Source organism: Squalius cephalus (genome assembly GCF_949319135.1).
Source record: "Squalius cephalus genome assembly, chromosome: 2".
NCBI lineage: Eukaryota > Metazoa > Chordata > Actinopteri > Cypriniformes > Leuciscidae > Squalius > Squalius cephalus.
In genome coordinates this window covers 3,805,697-3,828,499 of record NC_137123.1, presented here as the reverse complement: position 1 = coordinate 3,828,499, position 22,803 = coordinate 3,805,697, and the positions used below count along the sequence as shown (strand labels likewise).

Here is a 22,803-nt window from a genome sequence, read left to right as displayed (position 1 = left end):
ATTTAACTTTTTATTAAAAAATACCAACATCAATTGACCATGAGAGCACAGATGGATGTGATCTGCTGTAAATCAGTAGGAACTGATCTGTCCATGCTGGATATTGAGGATTTCATCACTGAAATCTGTCAGCTGAAGAAAGAGGTGGCGTCACTGGAGGCAAAGCTGAGAGAAAGAGGAGACAACCCCAACAGAGAGGTTTGAGCAGCTCATCATTTCATCCTTCAGCTCAATCAAACCAAAGCTTTGTTAGCTTCTCACTTCTTATGCCTCAGTAATGAGGCTAATATCAACAGGTTGTTTTTTATTTGTGTTGACTATGATGTGTTTGTCAGGATCTGGAGAAGGTTTCAGTGTGTGTGACTGATCGGACAGAAGCTCAGGATTCAGTCTGGAGATCCAGAGACACACAGGACTCAGAGCTCAGCCTCACTTTACTGTGTTATACTGACGCTCAGGATCATGGATCCGCTGATCAAACCTCTGACTGTAACGCTGGAGAACAGCAGATGAAGATGTGCTCCGTCACACTGGAGGACTGCAGGAACCTGATAGAGAGACGAGGAGAAGAAACCACAGCAGAGGAACAACAACAGAGTCATGAGGAGGAGGAGGATGAAGATCAGAATAATGAGGATGATGATGAGTTTATTCCTGCAGGTTTGTTTCTTCCTTTTATGACCTTTTTTCATGACACTTGAATGTCAGTAGTCTCTGTCGGATTAGGCTCATATTGGTCTCGGGTGGTCCTGATTAGGGGTGTGTTTCCCAAAAGCATTGTTAGCCAACTATGATCTCCATTGAACTATACCGGTAATGACGGAACTTGCGAACATATTTGACTTTAGGAAACGCACCCCAGGTTTGAGAGCACATCGACTCAGATATTTGGGAACATAACTAGCTCTAGTCAAATACTAGGGGTGTAACGGTTCTTGAGGTAAAAAAAAATCTAACCGTATTGGGATGCACTTGCACCGTGGTTGATCTCAAATCTGATGACGCATCTATAATATGGTTTGTTGAAAATAACAATGCGTAAAACAGACAGTACCACTAATGTATGCTTCTTTCGATGGATGTACACGCTGACTCCCGAAAAAATGCATTATAACAGCGATAATCAAAAAAACATGATCAAAATGGTCGCTCTTTGCAAATATTGAGTTCTCTTTAAAGTCTTGTGCTTGAACGAACAAAATGCTCAAAGATTATGTCAACATTGTCCATTTTGATGAGTATCTTAGCAGACATAGTCTGTTATGCCTTAAGTGTACTTATACAATCGAGAAAGACCGCATGTGGACAGTATCAGTATACTGGATCTGTGCATTCGGTCTTAAAGTGACAGTAACCTAATATTCCTGCTGTCTGTGTTTTTAATGTTAATCAAACAACAAAAGACTAGAAAATCACTCACTGCGCTTGATTGAATAGCTTTTCTTACTTTAATGAGGATTGATCTTTAATTTATACATTCAAATATGCAATGTTATTTTACATTTTGATTAAATTCCTGTACCTGAAAACTAATGTTAGACCTACCTGAAAACCTGAAAAGCACTGTTTATTTTATTTGTATCTTTGCTCTATCGCAGCGGTCCCCAACCTTTTTTGCGCCACGGACCGGTTTAATATCAGACAATATTTTCACGGACCGGCCTTTAAGGTGTGGCGGATAAATACAACAAAATAAAATGATACGACCGGCATAAACCTGGGGTATTTTTTAAATATAATAATAAACGTGAATCCAATGTGTAGGCTTACTCGCAACTTTATTAGCAGCGTCCTCGTAACATCGCGCCTAAAGACAACTGAGAAAGCCTGAACACAACAATATGCCCCCCACAACAGAAAAAAATCTCCATGTTTTCGGTGCTGATGCGTTCATGTAACATGTAAGGGTGGCGCTGCCAATAAAGCATCTAAAAGCTGTCACAATGAACCGGCAGAATTAATGATTATGAATATGAAAAATATAGCAGGAGACATTTTAATTGTTTACTAATAAACAAGTGTTTTCTGCGTCAGTGTCGGCTGCATAGATGAAGTTGACAATGCTGACTCACGATCTTCGCAGTAGTGAACGCGCCAGAGAGAAATGCACATTGCATACGGATTACATAAGCAGAGAGTCTGTTTTCTTTCGTTTTGAATTGTTCTGTTTAAAAGAAGACATTTCAAGCTTTCTATATATGTCTCAGGTCTGTGAGGCAAGTAGGCTACCTTATACGCTGAGTATCGGTTTATTTATGAGACGAGCTACAAGTTCACGTGCCGGCGCCTCCGTGTCGTGATTATCTATTTTCTAATATATTTACTTCTTATTTATTAAATCCAGGCAATTGATTGATGAAACATTGATTAAAATTAAGATACAATTAATACAAAATGAAATTAAATTTAAAGACAGGCTTTGTGGTTTCTGTTTGAGGTCTCTGTGAAAGTTTTAAAGCAGTCTTTTAGTGCCGCTTTCAGAGCGCTCACGTCTGTAACGGAGAACTGTCCCGTCCGTAACATTGTTTTGTTTGTGTGTGTGAAATAAATTTCTAAATAAATGCGACTTATAGTCCAGTGCGACTTAGGCTTTATATGTTTTTTCTTCTTCATGGCGCATTTTTTGACTGATGCGACTTATACTCCGGAGCGACTTATAGTCCGGAAAATAAGGTAAGTTATTTATTCTTTCTGTGCGGCCCGGTACCAAATGTCCCACGGACCGGTACCGGTCCGCGGCCCGGGGGTTGGGGACCCCTGCTCTATAGTATTTAACACAGCACATACCAAACCGTACCGAAACCGCAAACCTAAAATCAGGATACAAACAGAACCGTGAGCTATTTTGAACCGTTGCATCCCTATCAAATACGTTTTAAAGTTTGACATTTTACCACCATTTTGTTCCTGGCAGATGAAAACACTGGTTCATCTACTGATGGAGATGAGGAAACAGCCTCAACATCAAAAGATCAGCCGACGGCCAAGAGTTTTTCCTGCGTCACCTGTGGGAAAACATTGAGCTCACAGGGACATTTAGTGAGACATGAGAGAATACACACAGAAGATAAAGACTTGACATGCAAGAGATGTAACATCAGCTTTTATACCGCAGAAGAGAAGAAACGTCATTCAAAAGAGCACACAAAGAAGGAGTTTCGCTGCGAACAGTGCGGGAAGGATTTTTTCACCACTCCTCATAATATGAGAGCTCATATAAAGACACACAGCGAAAAGACTTTCCACTGCAGCGAGTGTGACAAGTATTTCAGCAACAAAGGGAATCTTGATGCTCACAAGCGAATCCACACGGGTGAAAGACCGTTCAAGTGCCCTCAGTGCGAGAAGAGTTACAAACACAAACCCCATCTGAAGAGGCATGTGCGCGTTCACACCAACGAGAGGCCGTACCAGTGCAGCGAATGTGGGAAAACCTTCACAAACTCAAGCTGTCTAAAGTCACACCAGAAAATACACTCTCAGGAGAAACCATATCAGTGTTCACACTGCGATAAACAATTCCGTCACAAATCTGATTTGATTTGCCATGAGAGGACTCACACCGGAGAGAAACCGTACCTGTGCTCCTACTGCGGGAAGAGCTTCTTTAATCTGGCTCATTTTGGAGTTCATCTGAGAGTTCACACTGGAGAAAGACCATATCACTGTAGCGATTGTGGGAAGAGTTTCAGTAAGTGTGGTGCCTTAAAAAATCACCAGCGAATTCATATGGGAGAAAGACCGGTCACGGCTTTGTTGCTGTGTGTCAACCAGTCATTCAATCAAAATGCTGCTTGGAGTCAACCAATCAGCATGTTCAGCGCCCAAGTCCCACCACCGAAAGTTCCTGACCTATTAAAAAAGTAGTACCTCGTGAGTAAGTCCTTTCTGAGGGGGCCATTTTTACCCAGAACTTCATGTAGACCCTGGTTCCTGCGGTCGAAACACACCGAGTACCACCCCAAAGTCCCAGACAGCAACATAGTGTCGGCCCAGATCCGGCCCACATCTGGGCCGTGTGGAATCCATGTGTACCAGATGTGGGCCGACACTATGTTGCTGTAAGATTAGTTCCTGGGGAAAGTTCCTGCAGTGAAAACGCGGCTAATTATTGTATCTTAAATTTGAAAGAACTTGAACTATTAAAAAGCCTCAAAATAAAATAATAGGCTCTATCTATGAGTGCCTGGATTTCACAGCGCTTTTAAACACGTTTCATGTGTTCGGAATGCGCTCAAGAATGATTGTAAGGAAGGAAAAGAAATATATATATTATCGGATGGTTTTCTTTGGGATGTGAAAGTGTGGTTTTCCTTTCACACAATGCTTTTAAACTTCCATGTCATCTATGTTCTTCCAGAGCATTTGTGCCACCATGATAGATGTGTGTTTTTGTTTGTTCAGGTAGCTACTTTACCTTCACTGTGCATTTGCAGATTTATATATTTATTGTAAATGTATATATTGATCTCACGTGAACACAAAACTCGACCACAGCAGTAATACTAACTGAAAAACATGGCAGTACCACATCAGGGCAAGAAATGACAGTTATTTACCTCAGTTCATGTTCAAATTCAAGCCCAAATTGATTCCTCTTTCGCGTCTCCTTGCATTTAGATGGACACACACACACAAAATTAGGTCAAAATACCAGTCTCAGCAAGTATTCTCATGAACACAGTCGGTTTTGTCTCGAGAAAGTACCTGAAATGAACATTACATTTAGACCTTACTTTATTTGTAACTTTGTTACATTGTATTTATCTATGCTTGTGATTTATGCATTTGTTCTTATTTTTTGCTGACTGTTCACTTGTCTTTAATAATGTTTGGACTTTATTAGTTAGGCTAGTTTTTGATATGGTATTGGAGTACTTGAAGAGTGCTTTAAGTAATAAATGGAAAGCAAATTTACCCCCCACCCCCAAAATATATATTTTTCTTGCTGATCTGAAAAATGATCTGATCTGTGACTAAAAAAACATAATATCATTCGAACTGTGAGTTTTGAGATCCGTTGAACCACTAGAAGGTGGTTGCAGAATGTTGCAGTGAGCATGACTAATTACAAAAATAACAGCTAAAAACATATTTTTGTCGCCGTCCTAATTTGAACGAATTAACGTTATTGTACTATAGCAAAAACGTTAATATTAAAAACTTATATTATCATATAGGGTGTGCAAGCAGACGGTTTTTGCTGTGTTTTCACAATTGAACCATTTCACATTTCCGGGTTTCTCAGAAGCGGATGAGAGATTACATTAAATATATTTGTTTGTGTTCCAGTTTGCTCAAAAAGCAAAATAAAAACTCCACAAAAGTGTTTTCATAACTTTCAACAAGAGAAAAACAAGAGATTGATAATGCCAGTCAGAAGAGGGATGTCAATTTTACTGTTACTCCCACAGCCTCACAGCAGCTATTTTGTATTATTATTTTTATTTAATTTTTTGTAATTTGATGCAAATGTAATATAATTCAACGTATAGTGTTATAAATGTATATATATATTCAACAACAAAAATGAAAATATAAAAAACTTTGCAGGATTTACGACGCTGATGACCGTTAAAACACGTCATCAAGGCTCCGCGCCACTGGAATTCAAGGGTATTTTTGAATGAGAAAAAGGCGGAAAAAGTTTGCCGTGTAAATACGATTTCTAGTGAACAGCAGGTGTTACTGGAACCTGTAGGAGCCGCTGTGACGCTCCTTAGTGAGTGCGCCGGTAAAACCACTGAAGAAAGGACGAAGCTGCCGCGCTCAGACTGAGGTATGTTGTTTTGTCTGAAGTGATTTATTGAGCTTAAATCAAGCGTTTTCTCGCTGTTTATCCTTAAAACCCTAATTTAACCATTGTCCAACTTTACGATATTTTTATTAAAACCACAGTAACCACACGTTTATTGTTTACTTTAGCTGACGTGTTTTAATCATTTGATAAACCAGTGTACTAACACGATATTTAATTTTCAAATCTGGCCACTTTTAAAGGACTCTTAGAAATGAGTATCACATCCTGTTTAATTTCCGAAATTTGAGTTTATTGAATCCAGCAGCTTAATAAGAGTGTTAGATGATAATATAATATTTGATATTCCTACTCAAGAAACTAGGCAAATGCGCCTAAACACGTGCATTTATATATTACATTTATATTTCTGAATATTCTCCCATTAAAGTCATTTTCGTTATTTACAGATCAATTCTGTACAATTCTGCTCGTTCATCATCAATTCAATTCTTATTTATTTTTATAGCGCTTTTCACATACCGTCTCAATGCGTCTTTACAGAAAATGTCTACATTACAATTTAGAGTAATCTGTTATAAGAGGTGACTGTCAAAGTAATGTCGGAAATGTACAGTTCTAAGATAATACAAAAAATGCAGTTAGCTAACATCATGTATTCATTTAGGTATAACCGATCTCATTACAGCGATAATTACTAGTTCTGATCATAATGATTACAATATATAGAAAACTTGGCAGTGTGCATGTTGATTCAGAGTTGGTGTCATCTCTTCACAGGTGTTGGGCATCTGAAGTCTTTGTGAGAGGCTAACTGGAGCTGACATACTCTCTAGTTACCTCTGGATGGGCATCCCGAGATAAAACAGAGAAGCAGCTGGAAAATACCATTTCAAACAAAAGGTAATCCTGTGCATTTGATCTGATATAACTGGAGTACATGGTAATGAGATGCATTATGTGAATGCTTGGCTAAAGAGATGCGTCTTTAATCTAGATTCAAACTGGGAGAGTGAGTCTGACCCCTGAACATTATAAGGAAGGATATTCCAGAGTTTAGGAGCCAAATGTGAAAATATTCTGCCTTCTTTAGTGAACTTAGATATTCTAGGTACTACCAGAAGTCCAGAGTTTTGTGATCTTAAAGGACAAGTTCGGTATTTTACACATAAAGCCCTGTTTACAGATCGTTTCTGATGAAATAGAACGGTTAAGATTAAACTTTTGACAGATGCTGCTGTCGCGAGAATTTTAGGTTTATTTCGCTTTCCCCTCCCCCCTCCAGAATGGGTGTAGGGTGTAGGGTGTAGGGTGTAGGGTGTAGGGTGTAGGGTGTAGGGTGTGGGGGGGGGGGGGGAGCGAAATAAACCTAAAATTCTCGCGACAGCAGCATCTGTCAAAAGTTTAATCTTAACCGTTCTATTTCATCAGAAACGATCTGTAAACAGGGCTTTATGTGTAAAATACCGAACTTGTCCTTTAAAGAGCGAGATGGTTTGTAAGGCGATAGAAGATCAGTTAAATACACAGGAGCTAAACCATTTAGGGCCTTATTAGTTAGTAGCAATACTTTGTAATCAGTATGTAACTTATTAGGTAAACAACTTAGAGATGATAAAATTGGTTATGATCATATTTTCTTGACCTAGTAAGAAATCTAGCAGCTGGATTTTGGACTAATTGTAGCTTGTTTATTGAGGATGAAGGACAACCAGCTAATAAAGCATCACAGTAATCTAGTCTAGAGGCCACGAATGCATGAACTAACTTTTCTGCATCAGAAAGAGATAGCATGTTCCGGAGCTTAGCGATGAGGTGGAAGAAGGCTGTTTTTGTAACATATGAAATATGATTTTCGAAAGACAATTTGCTATCTAATATAACAGCCAGGTCTTTAACTGTAGAGGATGAAGTTACAGTATATCCTTCCCAAATGCAAATTGTATTCTAAGAGATTTTGTGTACATGTTTTTGGTCCAATAAGTAATACCTCAGTCTTATCTGAATTTAATAGAAGAAAATTAAAGGTCATCCAGTATTTCATATCTTTAACACACTCAGTAATTTCATCACGACCAGATTAAATCTAAATTAGCCTATTTGACAGAGTATCATAGACATATTTTTTTTTTTTTTTTTTTGGGACCTAGCGCCTTTGACTTGACTTAGTAAGAACTCTAGCAGCTGCATTTTGGACTAATTGTAGCTTGTTTATCGTTATTTATTATTTAAATAAAAATGAAGAAGCAGTATTGCACAACTGAGTCATGTTGTGGGCTACATATTTCTTCCTTTAGAGAAGTAGAACATTTGTTGCTCTGTTTGAGCATGATGCTTTTTAGATGGCTAGGTTAAGCACAGTGCATCCTCCCAACAAATGTGCTTTTAACAGCTTAATTATTTATAGCCCTATTCGGACGGGACTAGTTAAACATGGAGAGGTGGGGTAATGTAATTTTACTCCAATTCGCATGGTATAAGATATCTCAGTAAAACTAGCAGAAGTGGGAGGAGTAACTCAAATGACGCACCTCCGTCACCCTCCTGTCGCCATGTGCGTATTACGTTGCTTCCTGATATCATGTTGTGCGCAAACACACACATCTGTATATATATTGTAACCTTCACAGACAAGACTTGGAGAGTTTTACTCAAAACAATTCACTAGGCAGAGTTTCAATGCAACAAAACGTAACTTTTATTCATAAAGCGTTGGAGAGGGGAGTGGGAGAAAACTGTAACTCAGGTTTTCCTTCTTTCTTAGGTAGCTCCTTGTGACATCAACTTTATATCTGGAAGGGAGGCAGAAGAGATGTAGGGTTAGCAAAGGTTGTTCAGGCTACTCACATCCTCCCCTAGGCCTCTATCCTCCAGAACGTTGGTGGGTCAAATCTGCTCCGATGTTTGGGTGGTATAACATCCAGCACTCAGTGTCTGCTCACCTCCTCTGTTCTCTCCTACTGTGGCTGCTTAGCTCTCTTTTATGTAGCTGCTAATTGGCTAATTAGCTGAGGCTCCCTGCTAGAGGGGGAAATTGTGCACACCTGTGTTGGAGCTATCCTTGGTCCTGAACCTCACTGTGCAGCCCTGACCTTTTGTCTTCCTCTGATGGTGCTCTCCATGGTGCTGCAGGTGATTGTGCTGTGTTGTGAGGGGCCATGTTTCCGTCTGGCTACCACACACCCCCTTTTCCAGCTCCAAGCTTCCGCTTGGAGTGCACGTCCCAGAGTAGTCATGGCTCCTGGATATGGCATCGGCATTCGCATGAGAGTTCCCATCCCGGTGTTCCACTGTAAACTGGAAGCCCTGCAACTGAAGAAACCAGCGAGTGATTCGTGCATTTTTCCCTTTGTTTTGAGACATCTATTTAAGCGGGGCATGATCAGTTACTAAGACAAATTTTTGCCCAACAGGTAATATCTCAATTTTTAAATAGCCCATTTGACAGCCAGACATTCTTTTTCAATTGTGGCATAATTCTTCTCAGGGGGCAGTAGCTTACGGCTAATAAACATGACTGGGTGCTCCATACCATTCTGCAATTGAGATAGCACGGCTCCAATCCCTACTTCCGAGGCATCTGTTTGTAGAACAAAGGGTTTGTTGAAGTTTGGGGCTTGCAGGATGGGTTCGCAACAGAGGGATCGCTTTAGCTCGACGAAGGCCTGCTCTGCTTCTTTTGTCCACTTTACCTGATTTGGGAGGTATTTGCGAGTCAATTCGGCTGCTTTTGTGGCAAAGCTAGGGATAAATGTTCTGTAGTAACCAACTAGCCCGAGGAAGGTTCTTAACTGTTTCTTGGTTTGAGGCCGGGCCAATAGAAACGGGTAAGGATCCTTTCGTAGGTCTTTTCTGCCCCCAAATGGCCCCCCAGCAGGTGAGTGTGGGCTAAATACAACACTTTAGAGGCATATGGTTTGGGGACCAATAACTTTTCTACAATCTCACCTCTTCGCTGATCCACTCTATACAACAATTTATTCTTGATCATGAAATGTGGATACTTGAGTCTACTCACCCTATCTTGTAGCTGGGCCTCAACCACCTGTACATTCCCCCATGCTTCGCTCAGTGCCAGGTCTTGCAGTTGAGCAGTGCCGAACCGTCCCAGCCTTTCTCCCTGTAGGATTTCTGATGGGGGAAATTCAGAAAATACTTTATTGGATTCTATGTCGTCAAGTATCTGCTCACCTTCAGGATCTTCTGAGGCAGTGGGTTGGAACAGTCTTCCATACCTTTATCATCATTGGGGGGCTCTTCAGGCTGGTTGTTTCTGTGTCTGTGGTCTCTACAGTGGTTAGTGAAGTGTGGTGATTGGATAGACGGTCTCTTCGTCTACGTCGAGTAGGTCTCTTCCCCTCTGCAGCTCAGTCTGTCCAGTAGGCCGAAAACGCTTGACAGTCTCGGCCGACCAGGGCAGGGACTGGTAAGTGATCCACAACCCCTGCTTGTACTTTGAACTGCCCTCGTGGGGTAACCATGCTTACTTCTGTAGTAGGGTAGTTTCTGGAGTCCCCATGAATGCAGGACACAGAGATCTCTCTTCCCCTGATAGGCCCTGCAAGCTCTGGTTGGATCAGTGTCACCATACTGCCTGAGTCTGTAAGGGCCTCTGTGTCCCTGCCCCCAATCTTAACAGGGACCCTAGGGGTGACTACCCCCTCATGAGCCCAGCAGGTAGGTAAGGAAATGGCAGTGTAGCCTTGATGATTCTGAGGTACCGGCCGTGGGCATGAGTTCCTTTCTGCCTGAGCAATCACGGGCCAGGTGTCCCTCCCTTCCACATGTGAAACATCAGAACGGAACAGGATCTCGCGGAGGCCTCTCATCTTTCCAGTTTCCTTGGGCTTTTAGTGGTCTGGCTCGGACCGCTGCCGGGTGCTTCTTAGGAGGCTCATGCCTCCGTTTCCAAGAGGTGGTTTTATTTGCTTCAGTCTTCAACAAGTTCACAGTCACCTGGTGGTTTTCTAGGAGTGCAATTTAGGCTTCTACATTTTGTGGTCCTTGTTGAGCCACATACTTTTTGGCATCGGCAGGCAGGCTACATATGCATCGATTAATCACTTTTCTTTCCACAGCAGGTGGCCCATCCCCTTCCTCTAGCCAGCTTCTCACCACGCGGGTTAGTGTGGTTACTTGAGCCCGTGCTGGAAGAGATACCTGGTATTCCCAGCTATGGGCGCGTTGGGCCTTGGCAGGTAGGCTGAGTCCATATTGGGCGAGGATTGCTCTCTTGACCACTTCATAATTGGTTGCCTCATGAACGGTAAGGTCACGGCAGGCCTTCTGTGCTTCCCCGGTCAGCAGAGGGAATATCAGGTTCGCCCAGTCTGCCCTGGGCCATCTCTCTCTTCGGGCCTTTTTTTTTTCAAAGAGGTCGAGGTAGGTTTCAACATCATCTTCTCTAGTCATTTTGGTCAGATAATCTTGGGGTCTTCTACCGTGTGCCTCAGTCCTTCGGCAGAGCTCGGTGACTGCTGCGTTCAGTGTAGTTTGAGCCTGCAGAATGGCAGTCAGAGCCTCCTCCATTTTCTTATTGTTTCTCGTCTGCCCAGTCTGAATCCAACGCGAGGCTCAACTCATTGCCCGCATTGTCCACCATATGTAACCTTCACAGACGAGACTTGGATAGTTTTACTCAAAACAATTCACTAGGCAGAGTTTCAGTGCAACAAAACATAACTTTTATTCTTCATAAAGCGTGGGAGAAAACTGTAACTCAGGTTTTACTTCTTTCTTAGGTAGCTCCTTGTGACATCAAGTTTATATCTGGAAGGGAGGCAGAAGAGATGTAGGGATAGCAAAGGTTGTTCAGGCTACTCGCATCCTCCCCTAGGCCTCTATGCTCCAGAACGTTGGTGGGTCAAATCTGCTCCGATGTTTGGGTGGTATAACATCCAGCACTCAGTGTCTGCTCACCTCCTCTGTTCTCTCCTACTGTGGCTGCTTAGCTCTCTTTTATGTAGCTGCTAATTGTCCCAACAGCCTGCAGCTGAGGCTCCCTGCCAGAGGGGGAAATTGTGCACACCTGTGTTGGAGCTATCCTTGGTCCTGAACCTCACTGTGCAGCCCTGATCTTTTGTCTTCCTCTGATGGTGCTCTCCATGGTGCTGCAGGTGATTGTGCTGTGTTGTGAGGGGCCATGTTTCCGTCTGGTTACCACAAAATATATATATATATATATATATATATATATATATATATATATATATATATATATATATATATATACATACACTGCTCATAAAAATAAAGGGAACACTTAAACAACACAATGTAACTCCAAGTCAATCACACTTCTGTGAAATCAAACTGTCCACTTAGAAAGCAACACTGATTGACAATCAATTTCACATGCTGTTGTGCAAATGGAATAGACAATAGGTGGAAATTATAGGCAATTAGCAAGACACCCCCAATAAAGGAGTGGTTCTGCAGGTGGTGACCACAGACCACTTCTCAGTTCCTATGCTTTCTGGCTGATGTTTTGGTCACTTTTGAATGCTGGCGGTGCTTTCACTCTAGTGGTAGCATGAGACGGAGTCTACAACCCACGCAAGTGACTCAGGTAGTGCAGCTCATCCAGAATGGCACATCAATGCGAGCTGTGGCAAGAAGGTTTGCTGTGTCTGTCAGCGTAGTGTCCAGAGCATGGAGGCGCTACCAGGAGACAGGCCAGTACATCAGGAGACGTGGAGGAGGCCGTAGGAGGGCAACAATCCAGCAGCAGGACCGGTACCTCCGCCTTTGTGCAAGGAGGAGCAGGAGGAACACTGCCAGAGCCCTGCAAAATGACCTCCAGCAGGCCACAAATGTGCATGTGTCTGCTCAAACGGTCAGAAACAGACTCCATGAGGGTGGTATGAGGGCCCGACGTCCACAGGTGGGGGTTGTGCTTACAGCCCAACACCGTGCAGGACGCTTGGCATTTGCCATAGAACACCAAGATTGGCAAATTCGCCACTGGCGCCCTGTGCTCTTCACAGATGTTGCAGGCAGCAGACCGTTCTCCACGGCGTCTCCAGACTCTGTCACGTCTGTCACATGTGCTCAGTGTGAACCTGCTTTCATCTGTGAAGAGCACAGGGCGCCAGTGGCGAATTTGCCAATCTTGGTGTTCTATGGCAAATGCCAAGCGTCCTGCACGGTGTTGGGCTGTAAGCACAACCCCCACCTGTGGACGTCGGGCCCTCATACCACCCTCATGGAGTCTGTTTCTGACCGTTTGAGCAAGCACATGCACATTTGTGGCCTGCTGGAGGTCATTTTGCAGGGCTCTGGCAATGTTCCTCCTGCTCCTCCTCGCACAAAGGCGGAAGTAGCGGTCCTGCTGCTGGATTGTTGCCCTCCTACGGCCTCCTCCACGTCTCCTGATGTACTGGCCTGTCTCCTGGTAGCGCCTCCATGCTCTGGACACTACGCTGACAAACACAGCAAACCTTCTTGCCACAGCTTGCATTGATGTGCCATTCTGGATGAGCTGCACTACCTGAGCCACTTGTGTGGGTTGTAGACTCCGTCTCATGCTACCACTAGAGTGAAAGCACCGCCAGCATTCAAAAGTGACCAAAACATCAGCCAGGAAGCATAGGAACTGAGAAGTGGTCTGTGGTCACCACCTGCAGAACCACTCCTTTATTGGGGGTGTCTTGCTAATTGCCTATAACTTCCACCTATTGTCTATTCCATTTGCACAACAGCATGTGAAATTGATTGTCAATCAGTGTTGCTTCCTATTGTTGCGTTTATTGGTAACAATCGTAATTAGGTCACATATGAAATATTAGCTCGAGCAATATTCAAATTTGGGGAAATATTAAAATCATAACTCATAGTCATAATTCATAAATTTCACATATGCTATTACATTACCTGCTAATTATCAAAAATATTTCGTTCTATAACTGGTCTCTCATCAGTCATTCGACCAGCGAATGCTTTGATTATACCAGTTAAGAAGGAATATTTATATTATCAAACCTCAGACAAATTCTCTCCTGGCCGTGGATGCAAATTGCTGGGTTTATGAATTAAAATAAAGAGCTAGTAGCCAGATCTTATCGCAATTTCATTGACAATTACATTGGTGGGATTGTAGCACAGAGTCAGTCAAAGTATAAAAGATTTATTTAATCAAAAATGACACACAAAGGATTATATGCATATAGGAAGTAATATAGGCTAATCTACGTACGTAAAATTACACAAGACACACGAACGTTTAAACAAACAAACATAAACATGACTTGATCAGAATGAAAATAGGAAGAAAGTGAGGGAGAAAGTATGGTAATTCACAAACAGAACCTTTTTAAGAGACAACTGTGAAAGCAGCTTCGAGAGAGATCATTCTATACGTTACTTGCGATTCTGTTCCTTTGTCTGTGGGAAGCTGGGCTTCGGGACCACGTGCGTATCTTGGCTGGACCGTGTCTCATCGATTTGTAGGCTTGCGTTTCGCGTGAAGTTCTTAAAAACTCACTGAATGTAACATTACCGAGGTACGGAAGTCTCTTCCCGGTGCGGGAAGGGCGAGAAAACTTGGTTACAAGCCAAGAAAGGCTTTTTACATCCGCGTTTGGATGAAGGCCCTGTCCCCTCTCTCGCTCCGCTGCTCATGGAGCAGGGAGGGGTGAGAGTGCAGAGTTCAGAGTTCGGAGTCACGAGGGTGAGAGCGTGTGAGAGCAGAGAGAGAGAGACGTCTGCTTGTGTTGTGGTTTTTAAAGCAGCGCGGGGTAACGCCCTGTTTGATGACGGTACCCAATGAAATCTTTCGGTTCTGAGGCGGGAAAATTCTCTTTGTGTGAAGAAAACGCCTCCTTTCACCATATGTCTCCTGAACGAAATAATTCATATTTCCTCTTAAGATTATACATACTGAACTAAAGATGTTACTTATATAACTTAGGTGGGACTGATCGAATTAAAACAGGACGGTCAGACAGATACCAAGAATTACAGGTAGATTTTGGACACACATAACGTTACGTTCATATGCATCATTACACACAAATAAAGCTTGATTAAACGTACAATAAAATTGTCAGTGTTTCCGTAATGGCAAACGATGACACTTTAAAGAAACATAGGAATACATATCAACATTTAGTGACTTGTTCTGTGTGGGAATGTCTGTTTCAAAGTCCACGAGTGTGTTTTGTGTGTGTGTGTGTGTGTGTGTAACATTTCAAAGAATGTCTTTGAAGCTCACACTGTGGAAAGGGGGAAGTGGGTCGTAAAAGGGATTCAGTTACAGAGTCTGCCAAGTCTGTGGGACTTAGAAAGTGTTTTCACTTTTAATTAGTATATAAATTAAAAGTCCATTTTTACCCATCGAGCCATAGTCGTTACACTATATATATATGTGTGTGTTGTATAGGCCTATATAAAACAGTTTGGTCCAGTCGGATGTATTAAATTCAGATTGTATTATGTTGGTGATAGACACTTATCTAACACTTATCTTAAATAAGTTTTGTGCCTCTAACAAGTGCTTTCAACCTCCTTTTTGATCTGAATGGTGTGTGTAAAACACTTGAGTTTTGCCACAGACTTGATATCCCACCGCCTAGAACACAACTGAATGCTTTTTCAAGCGCCTCCATACTTGACAAACCACGGAAAACTACTTTTAAATAGGAAATGATGGAATATTTACGTACATATTTACAGCGGGTCTATTCTCACGGGATTAGTATTACCTGAGGTAATTTTTCCGGAACTTTTTACTGAAGTTAAAAGTCGCTGTAATATTTACTGACGTTGTCCGTAATGATTACTGAGATGCACATTCGGACGGGACTAAAATCACTGAGAAGCTCTGGTAATTATTACTTTACCCCACCTCTCCACGTTAAACTAGTCCAGCACAAACAGCACGGTAGCCACGATACCCCAAAGTAGTTTTCATTTTAATTGCAAGACCGCTCCGCTTGCCACAGCGCCTAAGGCGTTTCCTCCATGTAACAAGAGGCCGTCAACGCAGGTAGTCAGGGATATCCGACAGGAACGGTGGAGGATATGAACAAGAGACAACCAAGACAGCGTAGTTGAAGTCCAAAACTACTTTTCTAATCTCTACCAGAGATTGCCGGTCATATATAAGTGTGTCTGAGTGATAATAAGCTAAAATTGTATTAAAAAATGACCACAGCACCAGGAACAACAGACGGCATGCCAAACACAACGGTGCCATCATGTGATCCTCTTGATTATTTGTTTGTTTCTTTAAAATCCACGAGAGACTGGACAGCAGGGTAAAACCAAAAGACATGCAAACAGTCAAAACCAAAGAACATGAAACCAAAGGCATTCTCAGAAATCCAGTATGACACTAGGCAAGACTTCTTTGCTTGCCCAAACAAAATCTAATATAAAGTAAAGGAGGGTCAAGAGCCCAACTAAAGCAAACACTGATCACCATAATGGTGACTTACAAATAGTGACTCTTTCCGTCAGTGGTTCTGCTTGTTGACAGCAGGTGTTCATTACTAATGCTCAATCATCACTCAGTGAATCACTTAATCATCTCATTAACTTATCACTGATTCAGAGTTAATTTTAACACTCTTGAGTGTGGACTCAAATAAACTCTGAGGACAGTTAATTTAACACTGGGGGTTATGATGTGTAGCCACTGTACTAAATAAAACCTTGGATTGTTTTAGTTATTTCCTATGAGTTTGCTGAGATGCTCGGCCCTGGCTGCTATTAGAGTCTTTCCACACAATTCTAAAGACCTCTAAATGATCATTTGCACTCTAGGTTACAAGTTTCTCTCTTGATCATCATATGAAAAGAATAATTTTGAATTTGATCAGTCTGTTATAAATGTGTCTTATAATAATGGTGATGTTTGTCTTCAGATGTTGACCATGAGAGGGCAGATGGATGTGATCTGCTGTAAATCAGTAGGAACTGATCTGTCCATGCTGGATATTGAGGATTTCATCACTGAAATTTGTCAGCTGAAGAAAGAGGTGGCATCACTGGAGGCAAAGCTGAGAGAAAGAGGAGACAAACCCAACAGAGGGGTTTGTATATGAATCATTTGATCACCTGTCAGTTTGTCCAATGAAATGAGGCCTCTTTTAACCAATTAAGATTCCAAGTAAAAGTCATGAGCCCAATGTCAGAGTCAGCTAATATATGTTGTGTTTTTTACTGTCAGAATTCGGTCTGGAGCATCAGAGATCAGAGATCCAGAAACGCACAGGACTCAGAGCTCAGCCTCAGTTTCCTCTCTTATACTGACGCTCAGGATCATGGATCCGCTGATCAAACCTCTGACTGTAACGCTGGAGAACAGCAGATGAAGATGTGCTCCGTCAAACTGGAGGACTGCAGGAACCTGATAGAGAGACGAGGAGAAGAAACCACAGCAGAGGAACAACAACAGAGCCATGAGGAGGAGGATGAGATTGACTATGATGAGGATTGTGGGACAGAAGCTCAGGATTCATTCTGGAGTATCAGAGATCAGAGATCCAGAGACACACAGGACTCAGAGCTCAGCCTCACTTTACTGTGTTATACTGACGCTCAGGATCATGGATCCGCTGAACAAACCTCTGACTGTAACGCTGGAGAACAGCAGATGAAGATGTGCTCCGTCAAACTGGAGGACTGCAGGAACCTGATAGAGAGACGAGGAGAAGAAACCACAGTAGAGGAACAACAACAGAGCCTTAAACAGGAGGATGATGACTATAATGAGGCTGATGAAGATCAGAATAATGATGATGAGTTTATTCCTGCAGGTGTGTTTCTTTCATGATCTTTTGTTGTTTTTCATGACACTTGAATGACATTCATTGGTCATTCAGTAGAGACTCTGTATGATCAGGTTCATATTGGCTGTTGGTCTCTGATGCTCCTGATCAGGTTTGACAGCAGAACCCTAGAAGTTTGGTTAATAGACGAATATTACAGAATTTATGTATGATGTGTGAATGGTACATTAACACTTTTTGAGTATGTTTCAAATTTCTAAATTGTATTACCATTTCATTCCTTTCAGATGAGAATGGCGGTTCATCTACTGATGGAGATGAAGAAACGTCCTCGTTATCAAAAGATCAGCCGACGGCCAAGAGTTTTTCCTGCGTCACCTGTGGGAAAATCATGAGCTCACAGGGACATTTAGCAAGACATGAGAGAACACACACAGAACAGAAAGACTTCACCTGCAAGAGATGCAACATCAGCTTTACAACCTTAGAAGAGAAGAGACGTCATTCAAAAGAGCACAGAGTGAAGAAGGAGTTTCACTGCGAACAGTGCGGGAAGGATTTTTTCATTTATAAGTGTCTAAAAGCTCACATGAAGATTCACACAGGCGAAAAGCGTTTTCACTGCAGCGAGTGCAAAAAGTATTTCATCACCAAAGGGAATCTTGATGCTCACAAGCGAATCCACACGGGTGAAAAGCCGTACAAGTGCCCTCACTGCGAGAAGAGCTACAACCATGGATCCCATCTGACGATCCATTTGCGCGTTCACACCAACGAGAGGCCGTACCAGTGCAGCGAATGTGGGAAAACCTTTAAAGCCGGAAGTTGTCTATGGTCACACCAAAAAATACACTCTGAGGAAAAACCGTATCAGTGTTCACACTGTGATAATCGATTCCGTCACAAATCTTCTTTAATTTCTCATGAGAGGATTCACAGCGATGAGAGGCCGTACAAGTGCAATGAATGCGGGAGAACCTTTAAGGATTTACGTTCCCTAAGGCCACACCGAAAATTACACTCTGAAAAACCGTATCAGTGTTCAAACTGTGATAAACGTTTCCATAGTAAATTCTCCCTGATATCCCATGAGCGGATTCACACTGGAGAGAAACCATACCTGTGCTCCTCTTGCGGGAAGAGCTTTTTCAATCCAGGTACTCTCAAAAGTCATCAGATGCTCCACACGGGAGAAAGACCGCATCACTGTAGTGATTGTGGGAAGAGTTTCAAACATAACAGTAACTTAGTGTTGCACCAGAGGATTCATACAGGAGAAAGACCATTCAAATGCTCATATTGTGGTAAGACATTTGTTGGATCACATGTCCTGAAGGTCCATGAGCGAGTTCATACAGGAGAGAAGCCTTACCGCTGCTCCATCTGCGACAAGAGATTCGCTTATTTAAGTAGTTTTCAGACCCACCAGAAGAAACACGCTAAAGAACAAACTGCTCCAGAATCATCATAGTGTATTTACACAGCTCAATCTGGATAAAAGACTCATTGAGCTCATCCTGAAACTGTACATTGAGCTCTTTCTGCCAGTAGGAGGCAGTGTCACATTAAGATTTCATGTGAATAAGAAGTAGAGATAGACAGTGTCTGACAGAGCAGGACAATGTTTGTGTCCGAAATCGCCCCAATACCCTTAAACAGGGCACTATTTGAAGGGATATCCATTTTGTAGTGGAAGTTATCAAGTGCACTCATTCAATCCCACAATGAGTGTGCAACTGATGTATGCTCAACGACTAAAGAATACCCATAATGCACTTTGAGGATGGTGCCGAATGAAGTTCCTCGTCTGACCAGAAGATCCAAACTGCTGGTCCAGTGTGGCTACAGCGTAATATCATACAGGTAGAGATTCCTTTTTAATTGATTATTGTTTGATAAAGGTTTTATCTATAGTTTCCATGACTGCCAGCTGCCAGTTTGCTCAGTTTCAAATGATTATTAAACAGCTCAAACTATGCAAAAGCGGCAGCCCTTCCAGTGCACTCAGTGTCTGAAATCACCCACTCGTTTTCATTCACTCCTTCAAGTGAACCATATTAGTGGACTAATGTAGGGAATAGTGAATGAGGGTATAGGAGCGATTTCGAACACAACCAATGATTTTGTCTTGAGGTTGACAACTAGTACTAATAAAAATAGTATAGTTTTGCATAACATTGTTAAACATGATGTATGTGCTTAAAGATGCATGAAAGAGATTAAAGTTAGAGACTGCCAGTTGCACCCACTTAGTTTGTTTTTATTGTTCCATGTTCCCTTTTGATTCGGCTCACTTTGTCATTGCGTTGCCAATGCTTATGGGGAAACCCTTCCTCCAAACACTACTGAAGCCTTATTGAATCACACCAGTAACACTGGCCAATGGCATTCAAGCGTGCCAAATATGAGAAGGGCTTTCCTCTCTATATAAGGCACCGCCTGGACGTCATCCATTCAGAATATTTTCCTTTAGCCAACCATCTAAAAAGCAAGAAGCCAGAATCCTATCAAGACTACTCACCGTGATCTACACGCCTTCTCTTCCCCTGCTGTGTTCTGGTGAGCTTCGGACAAGGATGACCTCTCGCGATTGCCTCTCCTGTGCAGAGCCAATTGAACCTTTGGATGGCCACGAGTCGTGTATCTTCTGCCTGGGTCGTGCTTGGGGGGTCGGACTGCTCCCACTGTGGAGATATGAGCCTCTGGACTCTCAGGTTCTGTGTCGCCCTCGTTCAAGGTGAAGAACTCGCCCAAGCCATGCCGCGCTCTTCCTCTGCAGACTCTCTCAAGCCGAGGAAAGTCCCGCGGGCTCAGCGTCCATGCGCCTCTCACCCCCCTGTTCCAGGTTCCCTTCCAGTTTCAAGACCGCTGATGTCCTCCCCTCCCCTGACGCGAAGGATATGGAGTCCTTCGGAGCTATGGAAGGCGCTGAGAATGATGCCATTTCGGTGGCAGCGTCTTCAAATGACGAGTGCTCCAACAACCCGCTGGATTACTCTCACGGATTACTTTTCTTATTTTCACGGATACTGGATTGCCCCACAGCAGCAACGGAAGGGGACCTCCATCATATTGATGTCAAGCTCCTACGTGTCCTGTCCAAGGCAGAAGATGAGCTGCCAAGCCGACCAGAAGCCGTCTGAAAAGACCCCTTGGAGACCCGGTCCCTTTTCTCCCCCGAGATGCACGATGGAAAATAAAGTCGTAGAACGCGCCGCTCACGAGTCGAATGCACAATCCGGGATCCTCCCTCCTGTCTTCTGTGGACGGCAATGACTGAGTGGGTTCTGTTAAACTCCCCCCCCCCTTCCCTTCATTCTCATGTGTTACGCACGCGTTTGAGTTTCCTCAAGAACCAATCAGGTTCATTCTCGTGTTACGTAGCAAGTTTGTGCTTCTGCAAGAACCAGTGAGGTTCATTCTTGTGTTACGCAGCACTTTTGAGTTTCCATAAGAACCAATCACTTGCACCATATTTTAATTGCTGAATGGGTTTTATTTAAACAAGAGCCATGGCTTTCCTTTCACACATTGTTATTAATGATCCATTACATCACTGTTCTTCCAGAGCATTTGAGTCACCATGTAAGGTAAGATATCTACTGGGAAGAAATGAAACCTCAAGGTGTAAAAATGTGTGAGGCTTTATTGGGGCAAGTACTTTTACTGTAATGTGCAGATCAGTGTGTGTGATTATAGAATAAAAGTGTATGTTTATGGGATAATTGCCATATTGACCTCATGTGAACACAAAACTCAGCCACAGCTTCTTTTAGCGATTATTAAATATTTATTTAAAAAAAAAACATGGCAGTACCACATCTGAATCTGAATCACAATCTGAACTGGCTCAGACACGGAAATCCAATAATACACGACACGTACAGTAACGTTACAATCAGAAATCAAGTATAGTTGTAGACTGAGCATTACAAATCAACTTAAAAAAATAACAGCTTTTTCTTCTAAAGATACAAAATAATATCCATTGTGGAAAATGTAAAATAAAACATTTGTTTCTTTCAAATATCATTTCACATACAATGGATAGCTTAAAAAACAAAACAAAAGACATTTGTGTTGCAGAAGCAAGAGTTTTAAAACTTTGGCATTCGCTTGATCTTCTTACAAAATCACTTTGTTCTTAAAATGAGGACACTAAAGCCCTAAATATGTTAGTTTTGGCACAAACGCATAGCCTTTCAAATTATACCACACTTCATGGCGCGTGCGAACACTGGCTGTTGATGCATGCGTCATCTTCTACCCATTAAAAAGTCTTTAAACTATGGAGTTGGGTGAATCTCTTAACCCCCTCACAGAAAAGCATGTCAGTGTTAGCATCTGTTGTTGTTGTGTCTCTTCTGTTTCTTTTTCAAATGTGAAACAACGGCCCGAGCCAGTGCAATTAGCGCAACAAATTCAAGGCGCATGCATGCTTGTGCTTAAATCTCTATGGTCTTCATGATAGTAGTTTCAGAGCTAGTATTACTTGGATTTTTAAGAGGATAAGTCTTTGTGAAATTAATTAAGACCTGCTCTGTGCAATGCAACATCGGCTCTGTTAAATTAGCTTAATTAATCTAAAGTACCTCACCTGTTTCCCACATAAATAGAGGTCAAATTTCCCAACAGCTTAAGGACGTAAAGTGGCGTGTAAGTGCAGATCACATGAACCTGCATCTGTGATTAATAATAGATTAAGGATTCAGATTAAGGCTCTTTCTTAAGGCAGACTGGAGACTAGTTCTTCAAATATCATGTTCACAACTGTTCTTATATAAGCAAATGAAAGCTGCCGTTTGCATGTAACGTAGGACGTTTTCCACTAAAGGCACGACAAAGAACAGCTAAAGTGTCTCCAAAGTCCATTAGAGGAAGAAAACGGACCTACACATTTTATTAATTTAGCTGTTGATACGTTTCAAATCCGCCTCCAGTGTGACGAGCCCGCACCTGAAATATTCTTGCTAACAGACAGAAAGAAAGCAGTTTAAGATCTTCTCAGTGGAAAGCTGTCCCATGTGCTCTGTGAGAAGTTGCGTTTCCATGTGTCTTTAAAGGTCAAACATCACTAGAGATCCTCCAGGACGTGACAGACGCTCTATATCTTTGACTCTGCTGTGCTCTGATCGCTCCGTAGAGGTCGCTGTAAAGGTCAGAGGACACATTTAGAAGCTGAACCACAATCTAGTGATGCACTGAAATTACATTACACAATATATAGCTAAATATATTTGTCAAAATGCTATTTTTTCAACCTGACTCACAAGTTCATGCACATTGAATTGCTTTCCTGAGGTAAATGTAACG

The 22,803-nt window shown here is 42.2% G+C and overlaps 2 protein-coding genes across 6 annotated transcripts in view; one reads left to right on the top strand and one right to left on the bottom strand.

Moving 5' to 3' along the window:
- The window catches only part of LOC307154468 (adhesion G protein-coupled receptor E5-like), a 110,292-nt gene that overhangs the window by 76,310 nt on the left and 11,179 nt on the right, over nt 1-22,803 (bottom strand). Inside the window, exon 18 of one of the 2 annotated variants that reach the window (XM_079864443.1) lies at nt 19,035-22,639. The exons of the other annotated variant lie outside the window; for it this stretch is intronic. Coding sequence (XP_079720569.1) covers nt 22,595-22,639 — 45 coding nt within the window. The 3' untranslated portion in view covers nt 19,035-22,594. Of the gene's footprint in view, nt 1-19,034; nt 22,640-22,803 lie in introns of those variants that run through there. 2 annotated transcript variants of the gene reach the window in all.
- Nucleotides 45-21,211, top strand: LOC307154484 (uncharacterized protein). Of its 4 annotated transcripts, XM_079864473.1 has the most exons (5): nt 5,554-5,779; nt 6,539-6,661; nt 16,624-16,791; nt 16,929-17,517; nt 17,778-21,211. In XM_079864473.1, exons 3-5 carry the CDS (start codon nt 16,624-16,626, stop codon nt 18,959-18,961), a joined length of 1,941 nt encoding a protein of 646 aa, XP_079720599.1. In that variant the 5' UTR covers nt 5,554-5,779; nt 6,539-6,661; the 3' UTR covers nt 18,962-21,211. The 4 variants fall into 4 exon arrangements, with proteins under 4 accessions (XP_079720600.1, XP_079720599.1, XP_079720598.1 ...); XM_079864472.1 differs by lacking the exon at nt 6,539-6,661 and having other exon boundaries at nt 5,717-5,779; nt 17,778-19,733; XM_079864475.1 differs by lacking the exon at nt 6,539-6,661 and having other exon boundaries at nt 5,717-5,779; nt 17,214-17,517; nt 17,778-18,991.

Excerpts from the sequence above, each read along its gene's own strand:
- LOC307154484 (XM_079864473.1), top strand. The coding sequence starts at position 16,624 with ATGTTGACCATGAGAGGGCAGATGGATGTGATCTGCTGTAAATCAGTA. Across the intron at positions 16,792-16,928 it reads GAGACAAACCCAACAGAGGG|AATTCGGTCTGGAGCATCAG; the intron begins GTTTGTATATGA and ends TTTTACTGTCAG. Across the intron at positions 17,518-17,777 it reads TGATGAGTTTATTCCTGCAG|ATGAGAATGGCGGTTCATCT; the intron begins GTGTGTTTCTTT and ends CATTCCTTTCAG.